The sequence below is a fragment of the Strix uralensis genome, chromosome 3 (genome assembly GCF_047716275.1).
Source record: "Strix uralensis isolate ZFMK-TIS-50842 chromosome 3, bStrUra1, whole genome shotgun sequence".
NCBI classification, from domain to species: domain Eukaryota; kingdom Metazoa; phylum Chordata; class Aves; order Strigiformes; family Strigidae; genus Strix; species Strix uralensis.
In genome coordinates this window covers 134,357,288-134,378,451 of record NC_133974.1, presented here as the reverse complement: position 1 = coordinate 134,378,451, position 21,164 = coordinate 134,357,288, and the positions used below count along the sequence as shown (strand labels likewise).

At 42.7% G+C, this 21,164-nt stretch overlaps 1 protein-coding gene across 3 annotated transcripts in view; it reads left to right on the top strand.

Annotated features, from left to right (window-relative positions):
* The first annotated feature begins 625 nt into the window (after window positions 1-625).
* The window catches only part of CCDC85A (coiled-coil domain containing 85A), an 80,742-nt gene continuing 60,203 nt past the window's right edge, over window positions 626-21,164 (top strand). For 2 of the 3 annotated variants that reach the window (XM_074864504.1, XM_074864505.1), the window contains exons 1-2: window positions 626-1,257; window positions 3,918-4,833. In XM_074864504.1, coding sequence (XP_074720605.1) covers window positions 1,039-1,257; window positions 3,918-4,833 — 1,135 coding nt within the window. In that variant the 5' untranslated portion in view covers window positions 626-1,038. The remainder of the gene's footprint in view (window positions 1,258-3,917; window positions 4,834-21,164) is intronic. The other variant, XM_074864503.1, reaches the window with a different exon arrangement.

The window sequence follows — 21,164 nt, the reverse complement described above, 5'->3', positions numbered from 1 at the left end:
CGGACCGATGGCGGCGGGGGGGGCTGCTGCGTTTGTCCCTGCCGGTCCCACATGTCCAACTCAAGTGCTGCCTGGACCGCGGGAGGGCGGCCCGCGCCCGGGGCCTGCAGCCGCCTGAGGGGCGGCCTCCGCGCCCACAGCGCCAGCTCCCGCCCACCGGCCCTTCCAAGGGCCCCCCGCGGGGCCGCCCCCACCAGCGGCGGCGGCGGAGGACGAAGACGCCGGTCCCGGGGCGGGCGGAACCGGGCGGGGACCGGCCGAGCCCCCCCCCGCCGCCCGCGGGGGCCGCCCCTGGCGGGCAGCGCGCGGCAGGTGGCGCCCGCGAGCCGCGCGGGGCCAGCGCCGCCCTCCCTCTGCCCCCCGCCCCGCGCCGCCCGCGCGGGCCCGCACGTGGCGCGCGCCCCGGTGAAAAGCCGCGAGCCGCCCCGCGCCCGCCACTGGCGCCGGCAGCGCCCGCTCGCCCCGCGCCGCTCCGCTCCTCCCGCCGCCGCCGCGGCGGAGCCCGCCATGGTGCGCTGGCCCGGGACTCGGCGCCCTCGCCGCTCGGCATCCCTCCGCCGCGGGGCGTCGGTTCCAGCGCCGGGCAGCCCCGCCGCACGCCGCGACCGCTGACCTGTTGAAAGAGCCGGGCTTGTCGGGGCTTCCTTTGTCTTGGTCCGGTTTTGTGTTTTTTTTTTTTTTGGGGGGTTTTTTTTTGTTTGTTTTGTTTTTTTTTGTGGTGTGGTGGTTTTGATTGTTTTTTACGTTCTCGACGGGGGAAGTTTGCTCCCTAGACTGTGGCCCGGTTTCCTCCCCACCCTTTCCTACTCCTCTTCCTCCGTTTTTCCAGGATCTGCTGCTTGGGGCCAGAAGTCATCTCCCTCGTTACCCCCGGGAGCACCGGAGCCGGGCCCGCCCCCCCCCCCCCGCTCCCGTCCTGCCGCCGGCCCCGGGCTCGCCCTCTCCCCGGCGGACGGCGGGGCGGCCCCGGCAGGGCTGTTGCCCCGTGGCGGCGGGGCGCTGCCCCCGCCGGTGCCCCCGGGCTGCCGGACCGCCACCATGTCGAAAGTGGCGGCGGAAAGTTGCGGTGCGGCGCCGGCCGAGGACTTGTCCAAGGTGTCGGACGAGGAGCTGCTCAAGTGGAGCAAGGAGGAGCTGATCCGCAGCCTCCGCCGCGCCGAGGCCGAGAAGATGAGCGCGATGCTGGACCACAGCAACCTCATCCGCGAGGTGAACCGCCGCCTCCAGCTCCACCTCGGCGAGATCCGCGGCTTGAAGGTAGCGGGGTGGGCAGGGTGGGACCCCCGAAGTTTCTGCCGCGGCCCCCCGCCCGCCCCGCCGGGAGCGACCGCATCAGGTGGATGGGCTGGGAGGAGCCGTTACCGAGGCTCGCATGCGAAGCGAGCAGCGACGGGAGTGAATAGCGTTTGATCCCGCTTGAAAATCGAGTGGCCGATTAAGAGATGCCCAACTCTTCAGCCGTGGAGCACGGCCATCGTACGCTCTGCCCCAGTATGCTTTATGCTGACGAAACCAACCTTGTGTTAGACTTTACTGGTCTTTGTTAGGGTTAAAGGATCCTGGCTGAAGCACACGTGAAAGGGAGCGGGCAGTGCTGTAGACATTCAAAAGGGTTTGTGTAGCTTACGCTGTTTTCTGTCACTGTTTTAAGGTGACATACCCATCTGTCAGGCAGTCTGGTGGGCTCCTGAGAGAGTTGGTCATGTCCAGGATGCAGTGCAGAGTGTGGCAAGTGATGGCAAACCCTTGGGCTCGATTTCGGGATGATCAGAACCAATCCCTAGTTTATTGTCTGAGAAAGACGCCTGATAATGCATCTCTGATCAAACCGTCTCCGATTGTACGCTTCTGCAGACTACAGTCAGAGGCCGACCTAGCCTGTAATGATTTATCCCTTCTTAATTTAACTCTTTTGTTGGACGAGAAGCATAGTCCCTAATGTTTCCTTCCCAGTTCCAAGGATTGGGAAGCTAGTGTGACTCTTTACAGATAATTACCCTGATGTAGCATGTACACGTGTGTCATAGCCTTAGAAACTTATCTTAAAGTAGGCATGGCTACAAAATGTTTTCTGCCTCGTTGCTCTGAGAAAGAACATAGTTTTTAGGAAATTTCTTCAGGTTGGAGGGAAGGAGAGACAGAGATGCAGTGTGGGCTTGTGAAGTATTACGTGAGAGTACAGTAGAAAAGAGTTCGTCACTTGTAGAATGGCTTTAAACAACTAAATTATTGAGAAAGTGTCTTTGATAATAGTGCAGCATAAAATAAATAGCATGTGGGGGAAGACTGTTCCTGTCTCCCAAGTTTTCCTGTTCTGCAAAGTACGAGTGTGTGTGTCCTCTCCCTCTTTTTGACAATATATGGTGTCTAGGGGCAAAAAAGACCCATCCATGATAGTACTTCAGTAAAAATAAAGCTTACATTTTAAATGTAAGTTAAATTGCAACGATAGTATCTTTCTCCCAAGTTATGTGCAAAGGTGTTGCAACACCAGATGGATTCATGCATCTACCAGATAAGTAACAAAGCACACCAAGATGTGTAGGAAGGTGTAACAAATTCCTGTCTCAATTCTGAGCTCCTTAAGTGATGTTTAACTTCCACCTTTTGTTCAGATGCCTCAGCTGGAACTTTTTAGAGGAATTTGGGAGAAGGAGGTGTTGAGCCCTGTGTTGGTGTCTGGACATCTGCCTCCTTTGTCCTGTGTGAAATAGCTGGTCCATGAGTGAGAATGAGCAGCTGCGCCTGGTTTCGGTAGCTGGGTGCCTGCTGCTTCTGACTGATGAATTGTGGGCTTCCATAACTTTTTTTTCCACTATGGGGTCATTTTAAATATCTCTCACCAGCACCAGTGAGGATACCTTGTAGCCTCATGGAGTTTTTTCCTTTGTCAAATGTGGATTGAAGTTGTTCAAGTTTAAAGCTATTTTGAGGCAAGGATCAGACAAAGCACGTGCATGTGTGCACACAAATCCAGTGGAGTTACAAAAACTTCCTTTTCTTAAGAAACAGTGCTAAAATGGTCTTTCCATAAGGCTAAATTTTTAACAGTTGTGGCTAATCTCTACTTCTAATATCGTACTTTAGAAGGAGTAGATATTTAGATGGGAGAAAGATAATGACAAGCCGGTTTAGTAAAACTAGGAGGATAAAATGCTGAAAACATTTACTGTGGCATATTATTCTGCTATAGTAATTACTTGAACATTTTTGCTTCAGAGCATTTGCTTCAGACTGTTCCTCACTTAGAGAAGGGCATGGAATCATATACTTCATTTTGTTAGGAGTGAAAAATCTATTAAAGCAGATTATTTAATTTCATAGTGGTTGAAGCAATTCTGATTAAGTGATGACTGACAAGGTTCTCGTGTGCAAATCTGAAACAAAATCAAACAAAACCTAAATTTTTTTAAATCTCTGAAATGTTCTTCTTTATATGTGAGTATGCTTTAGCTAATAGAGAGTATAACTGTGAATAATTAATTATTTAAGTGAGATTACAATTTCTGATGTACCTTGCAGTTTTATTCAGCAATAACTCGCAGGTGAATATTTCTCAAGGGAGTGAGATCATCATGAGAGTGCTTACGATCTTTGCTCAGTTTGGGAGCTAAATTATTCTGATATTTAGCATGAAAATTAATTAAGAACCTGAAACTTTTATGCTGTATCAGAAGTTAGTCTTTGAACCCTTCAAGATTAGCTCCACATTACAGTTACTTTTTACTGGACAGCAGCGTTGTTTGAAGCCTGATGCTATTATAATATGCCAGATTTACACAGGCAATTCCTTATGCCTCAGTTGAGTGCTTATATGATGGGTTTATAGCAGTGCTGTTCACTGGCTTGTATAATGGTGATGGTATACTGTTAATTCTTCTAGACACTTCTCTGTCATGATGATCTTTCTTTTAAAGGATATCAACCAGAAGCTGCAAGAAGATAACCAAGAACTGAGAGACCTTTGCTGCTTTCTGGATGATGACAGGCAGAAAGGCAAGAAGGTGTCCCGTGAATGGCAGAGACTGGGCAGATACAGCGCTAGTGTTATGCACAAAGAGGTTGCCTTATACTTGCAGAAGCTGAAAGAACTGGAAGTGAGACAAGAAGAAGTGGTTAAGGAGAACCTGGAGCTGAAAGAATTGTGTGTGTTGCTGGATGAGGAGAAAAGTGGTGGAGCAGGCAGCCGGAGCTCTATCGACAGCCAGATCAGTCTGTGCCAGTTAACCACGACGAGTACTTACGTAAGAGATGTCGGTGATGGGAGTAGTACTTCTAGCACAGGAAGTACAGACAGTCCAGACCATCATAAACATCATCCAAGTACTAGTCCGGAACATCTTCAAAAAACCCGGGGTGAAGGAAGCCCTGAGCATCAGAAACACAGGAGTATCAGCCCAGAGCACCTGCAGAAGCCCAGGAGTTCTGGCAGTCCTGATCATCACCTGAAAGGACCAAGTCCGGAACATCACAAAACCATTGTCAAAGCACCTGACCAACAAAAGCACAGCAGCGGCAGCCCAGAAACTCTCCCAAAGCACATTTTGAGTAGTAGCCCTGAACACTTTCAAAAGCAGAGGCCTGGTAGTAGCCCTGAGCATCAAAAGCACAGCAGTGGCAGCCCAGATCATCTTCAAAAGCACACGCCGAGTGGAAGTACAGAACATCTCCACAAAGTGAGGGGTACGAGCCCTGAGCATCTCAAACAACACTACGGAGGAAGCCCAGAGCATCTCAAACATCTCAGTGGAGGCAGCAGAGAAGGTACTCTCAGGAGACAAGTTACAGACGACCTGTCACCTCATCACCGAAGTATATACAATGGAATGAATGGTGGGTCAATACATGTAGTGAAAACTCGCTTTGAAAATTACTAAGGTAGTTTCAGTGCTATTTCTGGGAAAGGAATAATGTTTTCTGTGAAATGAAAGGTAGCAAGTCCGGTGTTAGCATTATTCCATTAGCAAGAGAATTAATTGGAGTATATGTGTTTGTCCGTCCAATGGGCGTTGGGTGGATTGAAAAAGTAGAGGAAAAGTGCATCTTGAGTGTTGGTGTAAGGTATCCAGAAGCATTGATTCTACTTGGTGGTTGGTGGATGTAAACTCTTTGTCCCTCGGTGGGTTTCCATTGATGTTGAAGAGGAATTGTGTATGTTACTTGTCTTGCCTATATCTGAGTCAGCAGAGTGGAGGTGAATGTCTCCAGCTTCATTTCCGCTTTCCTAACCTACCCTGTCTGTAGCTTTAAAGATTTAAAAATTTCCTGTTTATTGATGGAAGGCTTCTTACATCCTTTGCCATAAACTCTGGAAAAGACCCCAGATGAAGAGCTAGACTCAACTGAACGAATCTGGTATCTCCTGAAGCTTTTCAAAGCCTTGAGTTTGCATGTGTTTAGTTATAAGAAATTAATCAAGGAATATCTTAAGTGTTGGGCTTTTTTGTGGTGTTATTGCTGCATTTTAGAAAGATACCCCGTCAACATGCCTAGCTTTTAAGAGCTGCGTATCCTCAATGATTGAAATGAATTACTTTAAGATAGTCACAATTTAAGTATTTCTGTATTTTGAAAGTCAAGTGGTTACAACAGTATCGAAATGAATGAAATACAGCAAATGAAATTATTAAAAACAAAGTTCAAACATCCTACTGTACTGTAGAAATAACTTTTTATAGATGTAGCAGAATTTCCATAGTCTACTTTATTTTGTTTCTTGTATGTGCTTTGAGATGTTTTGATGAAAGATACTAGCGTCATCGTTGAAAAGCCATTTCTCAGACCTTTACACTTAGATTTGAAGTCAAGCTCTGAAGAAGGTGAGGATTTTGACTTGGTAAATTGTCTTGGATGGAGTTCATGTGTTTCCATTTTATAAGCAGCTGTGAGAAGTTGTGTTGACACCGGTGGAACTGACCACTTGTTGTTGGATCTGCTTGTGAGGTGGAGGAGACAGTGAGCTCTGTGCCGGGTGCTGTCCTCGTCATTTATCTCATCGCTCTCTCGCATCGGTCCGTTTGCCTGTCATGATTAACTCAGAGAATGCCTTCAGTTAAGATAACCTGCTCTGTAGGGGTAAATCCAGATTACTTTCAGTGAAATGCATGTGCTTGACAGGGCTGAAAAACCCCAAAGTGGTAAGTGTAGAGACTTCTCTTTTTAATGATTTTTAAATGATTAGTAAGTTGACGCTATGACAACTGTATGAAGATCTGTAATACATAAGTTATAGAAGTTGGTCTTAGAAAATTTCCAGTAAATCCTGTAGTTTTTTCTGTTTATAATTTACCTGGCTGTAAGTAGCGTGAAGTGTGGAGCCATTTGCACTCATGATGTTCATCAATCCAGTCACTGGTTATGTAGAATGGTGCTCTAAGGTTTTAAGTATCTGTTTTTAAAACTCACACACAGACAAAGACATGGGTTTTCTGCTCCCAACATGGTGAGCTTTCAGATATTTTTTTTTTTTGTCCAAATAGTCTTGCTGAGAACTCAGCCGTCTTATTAACAGTGCAATGAAAGCAGTTGTTACTTTAAACCTGAGTTGACTGACGGCCTTTGTGCAGAGTATTTCAACTATCCACAATTTGGACTCAAGCCACAAGATGCTGCAGAGGGCAGCTGGTGATTTGGGAGTCTGTTTATTTACTTTAATCAGAGCTTTGCCTGTCCTACACTTTATATAAGCATTTTTGCAGAGGACTTCTCTCACGGGTAAATTGTCAAACCTCTCTTCTTTCATGTTTATCTAACTTGAAGCAAGCACGAAGTTTAGTTCTGAGATTTGTCTGACCTTGGTCATTGGTAAAACTCTTGGCAGCTTTGCTCTGAGGAAGAGGCTTTAAGCTTGAGGAAAAGACTTGGTCTTCACAGCGAGGTTGTATCGTTTTGGGTTCTTTGTGTTTTGATTTTCTCAGCTACTGTAAAGTTGTGGAGAAGAACGGTTAATATGGAAGTGGTACAAGTGCTGACCATTATCACTTGTTATTGTTGTGAAAGTGATGTGTAAATCTGAATTTGCATGTTCTGTGTATACCTGTGTACATGGACCTGCCAATGGAGTATAGATGGGGAACTGTGCATTGAGCTGTAATGAAAATCCTGGTCTTTTCCATCTGTTGTAAGGAATGGTGAAATTGTGAAAACATGAGTTAGAAAGTGGCATGGAAACCTGGCCCTAAACTCTGGTGAGCAATGTAAAAGGATGCTATTCTCAGTTACTATCCCAAAACAATGTAGCAAGGATACTATATCGTGTTGGTGGAACCTCGTTTGTTTTAAAATTTGGAGTAGATGTTTGATTGCACATCCATGTGATTATTTTGCAGGGCACTTGTAATCTTATTGCAGGACTTGTGGACTGTCATTTGAGCAGCAAGAGTGAAGTGTTTGTGATCCCAAGTGCTGAATAGCAATGACTAACATCTTTTGACTCCTTTGTAAATAAAGGAATAAAATAATAGATTTTAACTATGTAATCAGAACTTAGCAGACTCAGTACAAGCCTGTCCCATCTTCCTTGGACTTAACCGGGCTCTGAATCAGGTCTGAGAGGAGGTTTTCCTCTGCATGGCAAACCTCATTTGAAGAATGTCTACCTGAAATTGCTGTTGCTAACTGGAAAGCGTGTTTGTGAACAGCCGAGCTATTTCTGTTGAAATGACAGCTTCCGTATGCTGTTAACAGCTCCCATTTACCCAGAGTTCTGGTCTTGTCAGCACTGGTGTGATCACAGGGAAGCAATGTGTTCAGTAGTGTACAGTTATCTATACCAGAACGCTGACTGTGTGTGTGGGGAATGGACTTGGAGTATTTGTGGGTTTCTGAACAAACTCTTAAGCTAAAGTTAAAGCAGTTGCAATATAATATGACAATGCCATCAGAAGCATGATGTGTAGCTGTCGTCTGCTTTACAGGATATGGTATGTGCATTAATCATTTGGGCTTCATGCAAATTTTAAGCTGTCATGAGGTATGCGGGAAGTTACTGCAGTCTGAAGTCCATAGGCACAGCTGAAGGAATAAAGGATGAGGTGATAACATTTCCTTTCATAATTCTTCTCATTTCCTATGCTCAAAGGTTTGATCTTGGTATTTTTTCTTGTATGACATGTCAGCTTTCATTTATAAGATTTATAAAGCTTTAAAAAAAAATAATTACTTCAGGGTTCTCCTACATATTTTTTTGAAATGGGTGTCCTCAACCTTTGGAGTGACAGCAAATGGGATGTGAGAGCTAAATTTCGCTTGATGTTTGATAATTGAAAACATACGTATTTCATTTTAAAGGCTCTAACCAAATAAAACATGATAATCTTTTGCTGTGATCACACCTAAATGTTCTGGGTAGTGAGTACAGAGGTATTTGGGATAGAAAGATTGCTGGAATTAGAAGAGAAAATAGCACCGGTTAAAAACATTTTAAAGAGAACATTTATGCAGCCTAGAATAATACACGACAGTTTAACTCTGACACAAATATGTGGGGTGTAAGTGCCTCTATATACATAAATGTGCTTTCAGCATTTGCCATCTAAGTAGTGTTTTTTATTCTAAGCACTTTATTGTAAACTTTCTATTTTAAGAAGTCCTTTGTTTTACTCTGGGCTTTGACTTTTGTGTGAAAGGAAAGTATCAGAAGGCTCTTGTACGTGCTTTTCGCTTCCTGCTGAGGTTATTAATGAAGAGAAGCAAAACTGCTGACTAACACTATGTCTGCTGCTGGAGGTGTGAGGATTCTTACGGAACGAACGCAACAGCACCTCCTTGTACAAAGGTACTTGTAGGCTAAATGGAGACTCAGCTTAAATTCTGCTATAAATGTGCCTCTTAGAAGGAAAATAAAATCGGAAAATACTGCGGTGAGGAAAAAGAGGAAACTGCAGTATGATTTCAGAGAGAAAAAACTTACAATAATGTTACTGAGTTAACTGATACCCTCTCTGTGGAATAGCTCACATCCTGCCGGCCAAATAGTGAAATGATGTCATGTTTCGATGTAGGTTTGCTTACATGTTATGTTTCTTAAAGTTGAAATGGAAATAATTTGCCTGTCACTAATAGCAGTGTACAGTACTTTGTGTGTGACTTTCCTGATGGCACCCACCGCTGTACATCTGCTGTTGGGAGCCTGATACAGCATTACTTACTCTTGAGAGTAACCTGTTGTATAAACAAAAGCTACAGGGTTGATAGAATTTTTTGCTTGCCAGTATGAAGTAATCTACTATTTATTTCAGAAGTTTATTATTTTAAGTGTAGAGCTCCTAAACTTTATGTCAGGGTCTTTCAGCTGAATTCCATAGGTTTTATGTCAAACTTGTACATTAGTTTTAGCTATTACACACTATAAGACAGCTGGGGCATGATCTGTGAATATGTATGTGACTAGAGCATGCTGCATTTATTAGCAAACTCATTTTTTGTGGAGTAATTTATCAAGTTGAAAATGTGGCTTGTAGTATCAAAACAATGAGCCTACTAGAAACTCATGTTGTGGGGCTTTTTGGGAGAAGCTTACACTTACATACCCTTAACTTCATGGGCCAAACCAGTGTTGGTTTGAATGTTTTAGTGTAAGGTGGATCATCCTTCCAGCAAAACTATTGACATGTTAATGGGAAGAGTGCTGCCTCTCCTTATAGAGAAACTTGCCTGGGTTCAAACAGTTCTATGGATGTTCCAGCACTCTGATGACTGAAAAGTTCAGCGGATGGTCAGAGAGGCAAACAGGCTGGTGCTGATCGCAGAGGTTTGCTTCTGTCCCTGTCTGTTTGAGGCTAGATAGGCAGTGGCACTGCACGTTTCGGTGGGAAGTATAGGAGGGATTCAGCTGAGCAACCTCTCTTGTTACAGGAGTATAAATACGCCACCGCCACGTGTGATACACAGCACTTTCTGTGAAGTTACTACTTTCAAGTTTTATACTTTCTCCTTTTTTCCTTAGGTTTCATATCCTGCTACACAGATGACTTTGTTCTGCAATAAACACTTGATGCTAATTCAGTCTTTGATGGAAGCAAGAGTCAGGGTAGGGAATATAGATAGATACATGATCTTTAAGCCATCATCAGTATACCATGTATCTTTTAGAACAAGGTCTGTGTTAGTCCATCAGGAGTGTGTGTGTTAATAAGGTGAGAGGGAATTGGTGCTGACTACAGAGCTTCTGCCAATGAGTGGGTTACTCATCCCCCGATGGGTTCGTGTGGCACAGCACAGTCACGCAGAAATGTTGATAGAGCCCACTCAGTAACTCTCCCCCAGACCTGTGAATAGTGCCCTTATCTTCCAAGCATTTAACCAGTATGAAGTGGAGCTTGGCAGCTCTGCTGGCTGGCTGATTAATTTGAGATGGGTGGCCACGTCTCTGGCTTTGAGTGTCTGTTGGAACTTCACTGACATTTGACCAGAGGCCTCCCGAAGCGCAAGCCTAACAATAAATCACAGTGCCCTTATGGGCTGTGTCTTGACAAACACCCTGCAAGCCAGCGCTTGTGTGCATCCCCCGACATTGCTGAGATGGATCTGACGTACTGATTTTTCTTTTGTTTTGTCTATTTGCTTGTGTGTTTTTAAAAATAATGTATTTTCTGAGTAGTGAGTGGGAGTTTTGTTTTGGTATGTACAGAAGACAATAGAAAAGCTTATTTAGTTTTCACAGAGATTGGGTCAAGATGTGAGACATTTGCCTTTACTGCTGAGAGCTCATCAGGGGCTTGCATGGTTGTTAGTGTTGTCTGCCTGAAATAGGTGGGCGGATTTTTATTTTATTTTATTGTTTAGTGCCAGAGTGGAGAGTCCTCATGTTAAAGCCTTGTGTGAGTCCTTGCTTGGAGAGAATACTTTTAACATGAGGACAGGACCTCATGTAACATAGTGCTTTGGACAGCTTTCCGAGTTAGTGTTATGATTTTATAATAGTAAAATATGTTTTTAGAAATATTACAGTGATTAAATTGTCAAATTCTTTGAACTCTGGCAGTTATAATGCAGAGTTAGGATATTATAACTCTTGGTAAGTGCTGCTTGTGTAAGAACTTCAGCCTTGTAGAGTATATTACATGTGTTAATCAGTGTCCTGTCTCTTCTGTCTATTAATGGGATTTTTTTTTTCTTTAGGTTTTTTTATGTTATTAGGAAGTTAACAGAGGAGAGTTGCTGCAGGTTGTGCAGGGTTTGGAGCTGAATTGGCTAACCATTAGGGAAGAGCATAGCAGTCAGTCTAGTGTGGGGTTCAAATTTTGTACTACTATTCACACACCAAGTGCCCAGATGTTGACAGGAGTCAAGGACAGTGAGGCGTCCCAAATTACAGGGTATTTAATGAGGTATAATAAAGCTTTGTGTACATAAGAAAATGACTCTAGCAATGAAAATTCATTGGCTTCTGAGCTAGTAAATCATGTCTTAATTAGTAAACTGAAGCACAGCTTATCTTAGGTCTTATTGTCATATACACAGATATATAGTTACTGAGAGAGCATTAAGAATTATCTTCAAGTCATGATCTTGATATAAATCTTGTGTGCGTGTCCTTCTTGAATAGTTAAACGGTGGGCTTTGTGGAGGGAATCGGCTAGGACTGAAACACTGAACTTTGAATTTTGCGTAATGCAGAAAGTACATCTTAGTATACCACATCCATACTTGTGAGGAGATTAAAAGCAAATTATACAGCGCTTGTGGTATGGTCGGTTTTACCACAGCCTTGTATTTGAATCTGTAGAAGAGTCCACTGTGTAGCCGTCAGTGTTCTTGTCTGTCTGAAGATAACTGCGGTGTTAAGCCTTAGTAAAGAAAAAGGGCTAGGGCACTGTCCCGTGGAATTGGGAGAGGTATTTTAATAGGATGTTCAGTTGTAACTGACTCTTAAGCCGCACTGCCGGGTTTAGCCAGACCCTCATTGCTGTGAAATGACACAGAGCCCAACAACAGTTAAAGTCCTGAGAAGTATCATACATTCCTTCGGATAATGCAAAATGAAAGCTAATATGGGAACCCTTGGTGTTTGGGAGATCTGATTCATTTGGTCTAAGGTAAACATCAGCTTCTAAGAACTAGAAACTGAGGGGGAATTTCACTCTGGTGTTAATGGCAAAAGTTTTTGTGTGCTTCTCTTTAAGACAGCTTGTCCTGGTCCCTGGTGGGGGGGTGGGGTTGGGGGGAGATAAAATACTAATTGCATTGGTCTGATCCAGTGGCAATTTCTCATTTCTGTGACGTGATTCTTTGGGTCATTGTTCACTTGTATCGGGATGCAATTTTTCCACACGCTCGTTCTCCAGCTGTGGCTTGTAATATTCCTGGAGGACTTAATAATACGGTCTTCATCATTAGTGCAAACTTGAAGTGCTGGGAAGGGTTTTAGTAATTTTCTTTGGTTCCTTTATATACATGAATTAAGAATCTTCCATAATCTGTGGGGCATTCACAGTCATGAAATCTAAAAGCATATTTAAGTAAATGAGGAGAAAAATCCACCCTTCTCTCTTTCCCCTCTTTGTGGTTTTTCAAGTTCTTTTGAAATCTCATCCCTTGTGATGGCATTTTCAGACAGTGTCATAACAGAAAGATACCAAAAGAAATGAGAAAAAGGAAGGATTAGCCTGGAAGAGGCCTTGGACAGTGGGACTGAAAGATAGCAAGATATACTAGTAATAACAGTTATGCCTGTCAGAGGAAATTAATTGGCGGGGTGAAGGATATATACTAAAGTTGTCTTTAAAAAAAATAAACACACCAACGATACTAGTCTGTGCACATTTAGTGGTTTGGGGTTGTTTTTAGTGCTTTTAATTCTGCAAGATACACAGGACAGTCAGAATGATGATTTGAGATCTGTCCACGACCATTTGGTGCACAGCATGAAAATGTTTGCAAATTTATTGATTGTGAATGGGAAAGCTGCTATCTTGAGCTAGGCTGTCTTAAAAGATAAACAGTTATGTGAAGGCTGTGAATAACAAATAGTCTGAGTTCAGCTTGTCAGTTTTGCTATAAAACTGCTGGCTTATTTGCATTGTTTCTGTCCATTCCTGGGGAGAGGAAGGAACCAGCAGTTTTGTACCTTTTGTACCAGCAAGTATATGTATCTTTGACCCTTTATTTTTTTATTTGCATGAATTGTGTGAACTTTGTGCTGAATTATTATAAATATTTTGTCAGGTTACAGAGGGGAAAGATGGTGACAAGGTTTGTAATACTGATTTGTAAAAGTCCGTATAATAATTTAAGTGCTTATTTAGACTAATCAAACACGGTAATGTTCAAGCAGCAAAAGATATGTCGTAGCTGAAAAAGCACAGTGAGCATGTGGCAAGAAACAATATTGAATGTCTTCTAAAGGTTTCCATTTTGGTACTTCGTCAAGGTTACCCAAATTATTCCAGAGCTTTTATGCCTGTAATATCAACTTCTCTAATTTGATCAGTACTGAGATACCTCCTTCAAATGTTTGACCTCAAAACTCACTAGTCTTCTTTCACTGCATCTCTTTAAGTTCCCATGAATTGTGAAAATTTGCCTTGATCAATGCTTGCTGTAGGCTTTTGAAGTATGTACTTGTGACTTGGATGCAAAGAAAATATATATATGCTTTCTACAGAAGTTACAGGGCTGATTCATCACTATGTAGCTCACATTTATGTGAAGTTCAGATAAGCCTCGAGAAAAGCATTGATAGGTGACCCACATCCCCTCTTGGTTTTGGAGTCTATTTTTGTTTTACAGTGAATGAATCTTAATGATGTTAAAGGTCAATCTTAGGATTTTTGTGGTCTGAAAACACTACCGATGACATTAAGATGAGTCTCTAAAAATACTGTGTGATTATGAGAGAGAAAAAGCATGTTTCACTGAAGGCAGCTGAATGCATCAAGCTCAAACATATGAATGCTATGAGGTAGAACCTGAAAATTGACTTACATCCTTCAAAGTATTTGAGCACTTCTCTACTCGCTGGCACCTGACTTGCACTGAAATTGGATGCCCAGACAGGAGCAAGTGCTTAAATATCCCTGTTCTTGCAGTGCTCTAAATGAAGTCACTTGTCTGCTATTGTCATTCATCTTGCTTGCTTGTGTCCATTTTAGAATTTTTTGTAACCTGAAGTTAAATTTTGAATTTTAGCTTTTTGCAGTATCCTTAAGTTCATAAAGAAAACATGAAAGCAAAGAGTTCCAGCAATGTTTTTTCTTAAGCAGCTCTCCAGCCACCAAGACCAAAGACTCTGCACTCTTAACTAAACAGTAGAAAATGCCAGAATCTGTCTCCTCCAGGTACAGGTGCTAAGAACTTTTTGATTTATTCCTTGTTGTTGGAACTTGACACCTGGTGTACACTTCAATCAATAATGCTGAATGCGACATTTTGACTGCTTGCAGTCGTAGCATGTGCAAATATTTTGGAGAACTGGGAGGACAAAAGCATTCTGAGCATATCAAAATAAATCTCAGTTTCAGCATTAGGGCATTGATATTTGCGTATTTTACCTTCTCTGCGAATGTAATAAAATGGAAAGATTTCTTAACCTTTTAGAGTGTACTGGAAAGATGTGTTTGGACTGATAAAAATGAATTGCTGGATTGCCTGACAGCACGGAAGTGACGGATCAGACTATGTTGGAAGCCTGAATCTCAGAGTTTTATCCTCTCAAGTCACTCCGTCATCCTGGTTTTGTAAAGACTGAGTAGGGTAGTTCTGACTCCTTGTATTGATCACAGCACACTGAAAAGATACTTGGGGAAGCCCAAAAAGAGATGTAGCACAAGAGGACTTGCTTGATCCTCTTTCATGATAACTCTACAAGAATCCAAATTAAATAAAATGTATTGTACTTAAATGAGAAGTCAGTGCTTATCAACTGCCACCTGGAAATGTGTACTTTAGGCACTGAGGCTAAGAGTCAGTTTCCTGGGCAACATATGCTATTCCACCTCTGTTGCTTCCATGGTGTTTTCCTTTTAATTTGTTTTTTTAACTACAAAATCGACAGAGTTGATTCTCATAGCAGTTTGGAAAACAGATATGTGAAGGATTAGTGAAGAATGTTTGAATGAGAAATAATTTCTGTTTGCTTGTGAGCAAAATACCTGTTGAATTTATCAATATGAGAAGATCTGTACTTTAAATGTAGCGAACCTTGGCTCTGTCTGCTTTGTGTTTGGTAGGGATGTGCTTAGCAGATGCATTTTTCAGTAAATTGATGTTAGCTATTAATCCTACATGTCACTTAAACCTAATGTGAGATTTCTGGATATTTGTTGTCCTTGTTACAGGAGAAACAGGGTGTTGACTGTGAAGATGTAGTCAGGTGATGAGTTCTCACATTTAACATTTTCATTGAGTGCTTTTAATACCACCAAAATTTTGTTAGATTTTAATTTATTTGTCCTTGCAGTGCTGCTCAGAAATAGATAGCATAGGAAGCAAGAGGGTCTTCAAACTCACGGGAAAGGATTTGTAATGGAAGGTGAAAGTGATTAGTAGATTTTCACTGCCCAGAGTGAAAAAAAATCCAGATCATGTTTGTGTTCTGTGTATTAGGAAATGCTGTTTCCCAGGGAACCAGGAGCATCTTAATTTCAAACACTGAGCCTCACTGGTCTGTGTTTTTAGCCGTCAGCATAGTATTCAGGTGCCTCAGGAGTGTGAATAGTCATGCTAGTTAGATGACGAATAAAGCAGCTGGTTGGTTTATTCATCTAGCTAGTAGCAGCACTGTTGATACGCTGCTTACTAAGTACTAAATTTGTGTCCCATCCTATCTGGTGAAACACGGTGGGAAAGGTTCTTTGAGAGCCAGTTTCTTCACTGCTTCAGAAGTCTGATCATCAATCTGGAGAGGATAAAGCTGAGAACATTCTCAATTTTAGCCACATCCAGAGACATTTGTTGCAAATGTAAAGAAACCTATTTCAACAAACAGATTTCTCTATTTTAATGGTGTAAATCAGAAGTAGCTCTTTGACCTATGGATTGCAGCCCCAGTTCTCTTCTACATGTAAACACCATCCCTTTAGCAATCCAAATGTATTTCTAAGTCAGAGCTCAAGCCAGCTGCAGGTCTGTGGAGGTCCAGGGATGGATGAGATGGTAGATCTGGCCTTGGCACGATGCTGAGTAAGCTGTCATCTGTGGGCCTGTCTGCTTTCAACTCCCATCAGTGCTTATTCCCCATGCCATGCACCATGTGGCCTGTAGCTGCAAACCAGTCAGCTGGGCTAGAGGCTGACTGTGGGGAGGTGTTGAGATTTTAGTGATAGCTGGTCAGATAAGGCTTGGCACCAATTTCATTGCATGCGCATTAGCTAATGGCTGTTCCCATAGAGTGGGGGGTATTCTCAGAGAGGTCTGAGCATCCTCTGCCCTCCTCAAAACCAAGGGGTGCTCCTCAGTGCTCAGGTGGCTCTCTTCACCTTCTGGGATGGCATCACTGCAGTGAGGTCAGTAGATCTTGTATCCTGTTATCTTGCTCTGGTTTTCTGAACACATGTTTTTAATTGTGTATTGTGCAGAAAACCTAAGCCTCAAAATCACAAAGCTGAGCTCTGAAAAACCCAAGTATATATCAGATCTGAAAGACGCCAAAATGCATATTCAGTGATATCTATTTTGTGTGTCTGTGGTATGTTTAAATTCTTCTGAATTCATGAACATCTGGCAGAGGGAAAGACTGAGAATCTGTAACATGTTGGTCATCAGACTGAAGACATTTATGGATCTTCTGGAAATTGCCATTGCAGTATGTCTGTTCTTTTCAGGCCCAATCTGTAGGGCCAAACCCCTTTGCTGTGGTTCATGGTGTGTAAGCTTGATTCTGTGTTTCAGTGCGTCCTGTGAGCTTCTGAAAGGTCCAAAGGAAGTCTGTGATCTCAGAGGTGGGGACTGTGCTACCAGCCAGGGGAGCTGGAGGAGAGGATGACATTGCTGGTTTTCTTTGCTCACTTGGCTGCTTGGAAAGCCGTCAGAAAGTCCCCTCCTTGCTCCAGCTTCTAAGTGTGGAGTTGGAGCCTGCAGAGGCTTGTGGACCACTCTTGCGTGACTCTTAGGAGATAAAGCAGCTCTGACTAGAGACCTTTGGTTTTTCAGTGGAAGATGGATCAACTCATGGTAGTTCTAGCCCTGGAGACCTCTTGTGTGTTGACCAGGATAGCATCAGTGTGTGGAACTTGCATGGATTTACATGCGTGAATGCTCTCCTGATTGTAGCCAAAGACAGCGGTTGCACGGTGTCAGGAAAAATGGCTTTGTGAAGTTGAGACCCTGATGTGTGTAAAGAGCTATGATGCACTGTTAACCCAAGTAAACCCTTACATCTCTTAGTAGTGCCTGATTATTACTCAGAGCTTTTTATCAGTAGTTTTCAAAACAATTTACCAGTGAAGTAAATATTGTGATGGTCATTTTGTGTATGAAGAACCATGAGCTAAACAAGTGACAGCACAGGATTAATCAGCTACTAACTAAACCTTAAATCCAGGTTTCCTGAGTTTTAGCTACTGATTATTCCATTGCATCGTGCCACTTTTCTAACAGCTTTTTTCTTTGATTAGTCTGAGTGTGGTGTAAAAACTGGGGCTGAGGTTACTCACATGCCTAGAAAACACCTTTATGAACAATTAGCTTGATACAAACATTTTCAATGTGTTTCCTTTCAAAATCAACTTTTAAGGCAATGTTTCCTTCCTTCCTGAATTTTGTGAATTATGCTAACCAGGCCAGTGGGGAACAAAGCTATTTTTAATTTATTTTTTTGTGTGCGCAGCAGGCATGTTAGAAGATGCTAATGTAACTTTTGCATTTACAGAGGTGCTTAAAAGTGTCCTTGCACATACAGAAAGTAATTTACAATGAAAGCAGACTTGAAGTGCTGTGATAGCTTTACTAGAGAAAGCTCTGTTTTTCTGTCTTGTTTCTTGTGGCCTGTCCTTTATGTTGCAGAATAGTTGTGTAGCTGTAGTTGTCTTCATTTGGGAAGTCAAGATGCCGGTACAAATCGGGAAGCACGGCCAGCTATCAGCTAAGGATTTCAGGTTGCTAACAGTACAATCAAAAGGACTAGTCATTTTCCATCAGAATAAAATTCGAAAATGAAAGCTCTTGCATGCTAAAACAAATGAGATTATTTTGGCAAGATGGTCGTTTGGCCCCTAGTATCAATCAATAGTGTGGCATTTTCTGAATATGCCAGGGAAGTGGTACTTAGCAGGTATAAATCTCCGTGATGAGTCTGAGCCTGAACATCTGTGTGACTTGGCAGATGTGGAACATAGGAGCTTGGTCAGCTAGTGTATCTTGAGATTTTTTGGCTGAATGCTGGTAGACTCGTTTCTGACAGGTAGGTGGTTGCTGCTGGCTATCCGATACTCCAGCCTGAAATGTTTACAGAAAGTCATGTGAAGCAGGGGCTGTGTTTGAGGGAAGACTGGGTAAAGGTTCTTGCTCTCTGCCAAAAGATGGAGGTTTCCTGTTCAAAGTAACTGTAGGAGAGTCATTTCTAAAAACGTTTATGAGTGGCACCGATCAGAATTCAGTCGAGGATTTTCAAGCTCCATCGTAATGTACGCTCAGTGGGGAAGCAGGCTTTGACGTTCAAAAACGACAGCCTAAACATTTGCAGGCAGTGATATGTGATGACAGGGCTACAGTAACAATTCGACTCATGAGTAGAGAGTTACTGCAATTACAGCAGCTTCCTGCCATGCTAAGTAGTGAGGCTTTAATGGCACGTCTCATGATGAAATGTGGTCTGAGTGCAATTTAATGTTTCAAACCTGTGCAGAGATTAAGAAGACATTGGTGCTGTTGCTATTTTTATCTTATAAACTAGAGCAAACACCAGGTTGTGTGTCATGAGCATGATTTAGCAACCTGTTAGTCTTTTAATTATCTCCTTCCTAGTTAGATTGGTCTGATTATTTGGTACTTGAAATAAATGCATATTTTTAAGTTCTCAGGGCAGTAGCTTTTGGAAAAAAATCATTGCTTTCCATTTTACAGGCATTTTGTCTTTCATGCCGAAGTATGGGAACATATGGTGCTACTTCTGATGTAGCACTTGTCTAAATATCTTTGCTTGTAAAATTTTCTGCAGAGCCATATAATTTTCTCCTGTAAAAACATTCCTAATGTATTTAACTGACTTTACAACTACAGCATGGGATTATCATGTTTTTGGCATTGTAAACTTTTACTGGATGCAGGTCAAGTAATGAAACTGTGAATCCCGAATAAGAAAGATGGAACAGTAAGTAGTTAGAAATTCAAAGAGACTAGTAAGAAATACAATAGTCATAATTGCATTAAAAAGTAAACTAGTTTATCAAAACACTTCCCAGATATTTTGAAAGGGTCAAAATAGTAATTTTATCTTTAGGGTAAACTCCTGGGCTATCACTGACAGTCAGTAGATACAGAATCCTCGAATACAATATCCAGAATACTCCAGTGGTAACTGGTTACGTGTCATGTTTTGTGTTCAGTCTAGCGAACACAATTCCTAAGTGATGGTGTTTCTTCTGCCTGAGCCATGTGAAGCTTGAGTCATGAACATGCATTAAAAAGTGTAAAATAGCAACACATTCATCTGTCTGCGATGAAGGGAAACTGAAAATGTTTCTGAGACTGAAGACTTCATCATATCTGGAAAAGTTAGAGTAGAATAACCAGAATACTTTTGTACATTGCTAGGCTGTTATGCAGTATGAGAGATGATTAGCAGGAGGCTAATTGGCCTGTTAAATAAACTTCTTTAGAAATGAACAAAAATATTTCTCTCGGGGGTACGATGCAGATCTAAAACTACTCTTCTTACATAGTGGTGGGAAAGCAGGGATTCTGATTCATCTGATCCTCCTGAAGTTAAAGTAATTTTCCAAGATTGCGATGAGCATCACCAGTATCACCTGCCACTCCAGGGAATGCTCTAAGGGGTGGGACGGGTGTCAAACTGGTGACAGGGTCTTGAGCTTCCCCTCTTGCTTCCCAGCAGCTATGTTATCCAAGAGTCAGCAGCTTCAGCGCACATAAGGATGGAACTGGACAGACTTTGAAAGACAAGCTGCCAGAAAATATCCTAGCATATCTTCTAGGAATATGGGCAGGTCGTATTAAACCAACACCTGAAGCACCTCTTGCTATTTAGAATAAATGACACTTGCCTGTTTTAGAGTCTCGAGTACTGGGTTATAGAAATACGTGTGTGTGTGGATATGTGTGCTGTAATCTTGCTTCTTTTGAAAACAAACTGTCCGTGTTGTTGTGTTGGAGATACTAGTCTAGCTAATGAAATCATTTAGGGTTTGATTCTGCTTTTGTTTATGCAGGTGGCTGACTTTATACAGTCCCATGTTATCACTGAGTTCACAGGCTTTTAGAAACAGGTTGGGCTTTTTTTTGAATAGTGTCATGGAAATACGAGCTGGGTCTTGAAAATTTATTCTACGGGAAGGAGGCAGCAATCCCTTTTTTCCCCATAATGTTCTGATCTGAAGGACATCTTGCAACTTTTCTTTCAACAAGTTCTATTTGTCCACTGCCTGCTTTCAATAAGGCTGGTATTTGACACGGAGACTCTCAGTCCAGCTTTGAAGACAGTCAAAAAATAGCTATTGCCTTTCTCTCCCTGGAGCACTGCCTTCATTGATCCCTCCAGGGCTGAGCTCCTGCCCTCACTGAAGATGCGGTAGGAGCTGCCTCTGCAGCTTTTAGCAGCAGGGGAAGCATGTCAGGCTCCCTCTCTGCTTCACTGGAAACATTCAACCAAGTACAGAGCTCTTGACAACCCATATACCTTGTAAAACACTACAAGGGATGAAGCGTCTTCAGTCTCCAGGAGAGAAAAAGCAGCTCCAGCAGTCGTGCCTGGGGTCTGGAGCATGGAGGCAGAGAGCCCTCTTCCCCAGAGGGGTTACAGATGGAGTAGCAAGTGCACAATTGCTGGAAGCGGAAAGGAAAGAGAAGGACAAACTGAACAGGATCTCCTTTCTCCTCACTCCTGAAACTGGGTTCAGAAGCTGATTGCCATCTCTAGGGAAACGTCCTCAGATGGGAAGGTAGTGGTGTAGCTGTAATGGGAGAAGGCCGTGCTTGATGGAGAAGGTTTGAGTCGCGCCCTAGTGAGCACAGAGGATGAAGTGGGTCAGAAGAGAACTTGGAGTTTC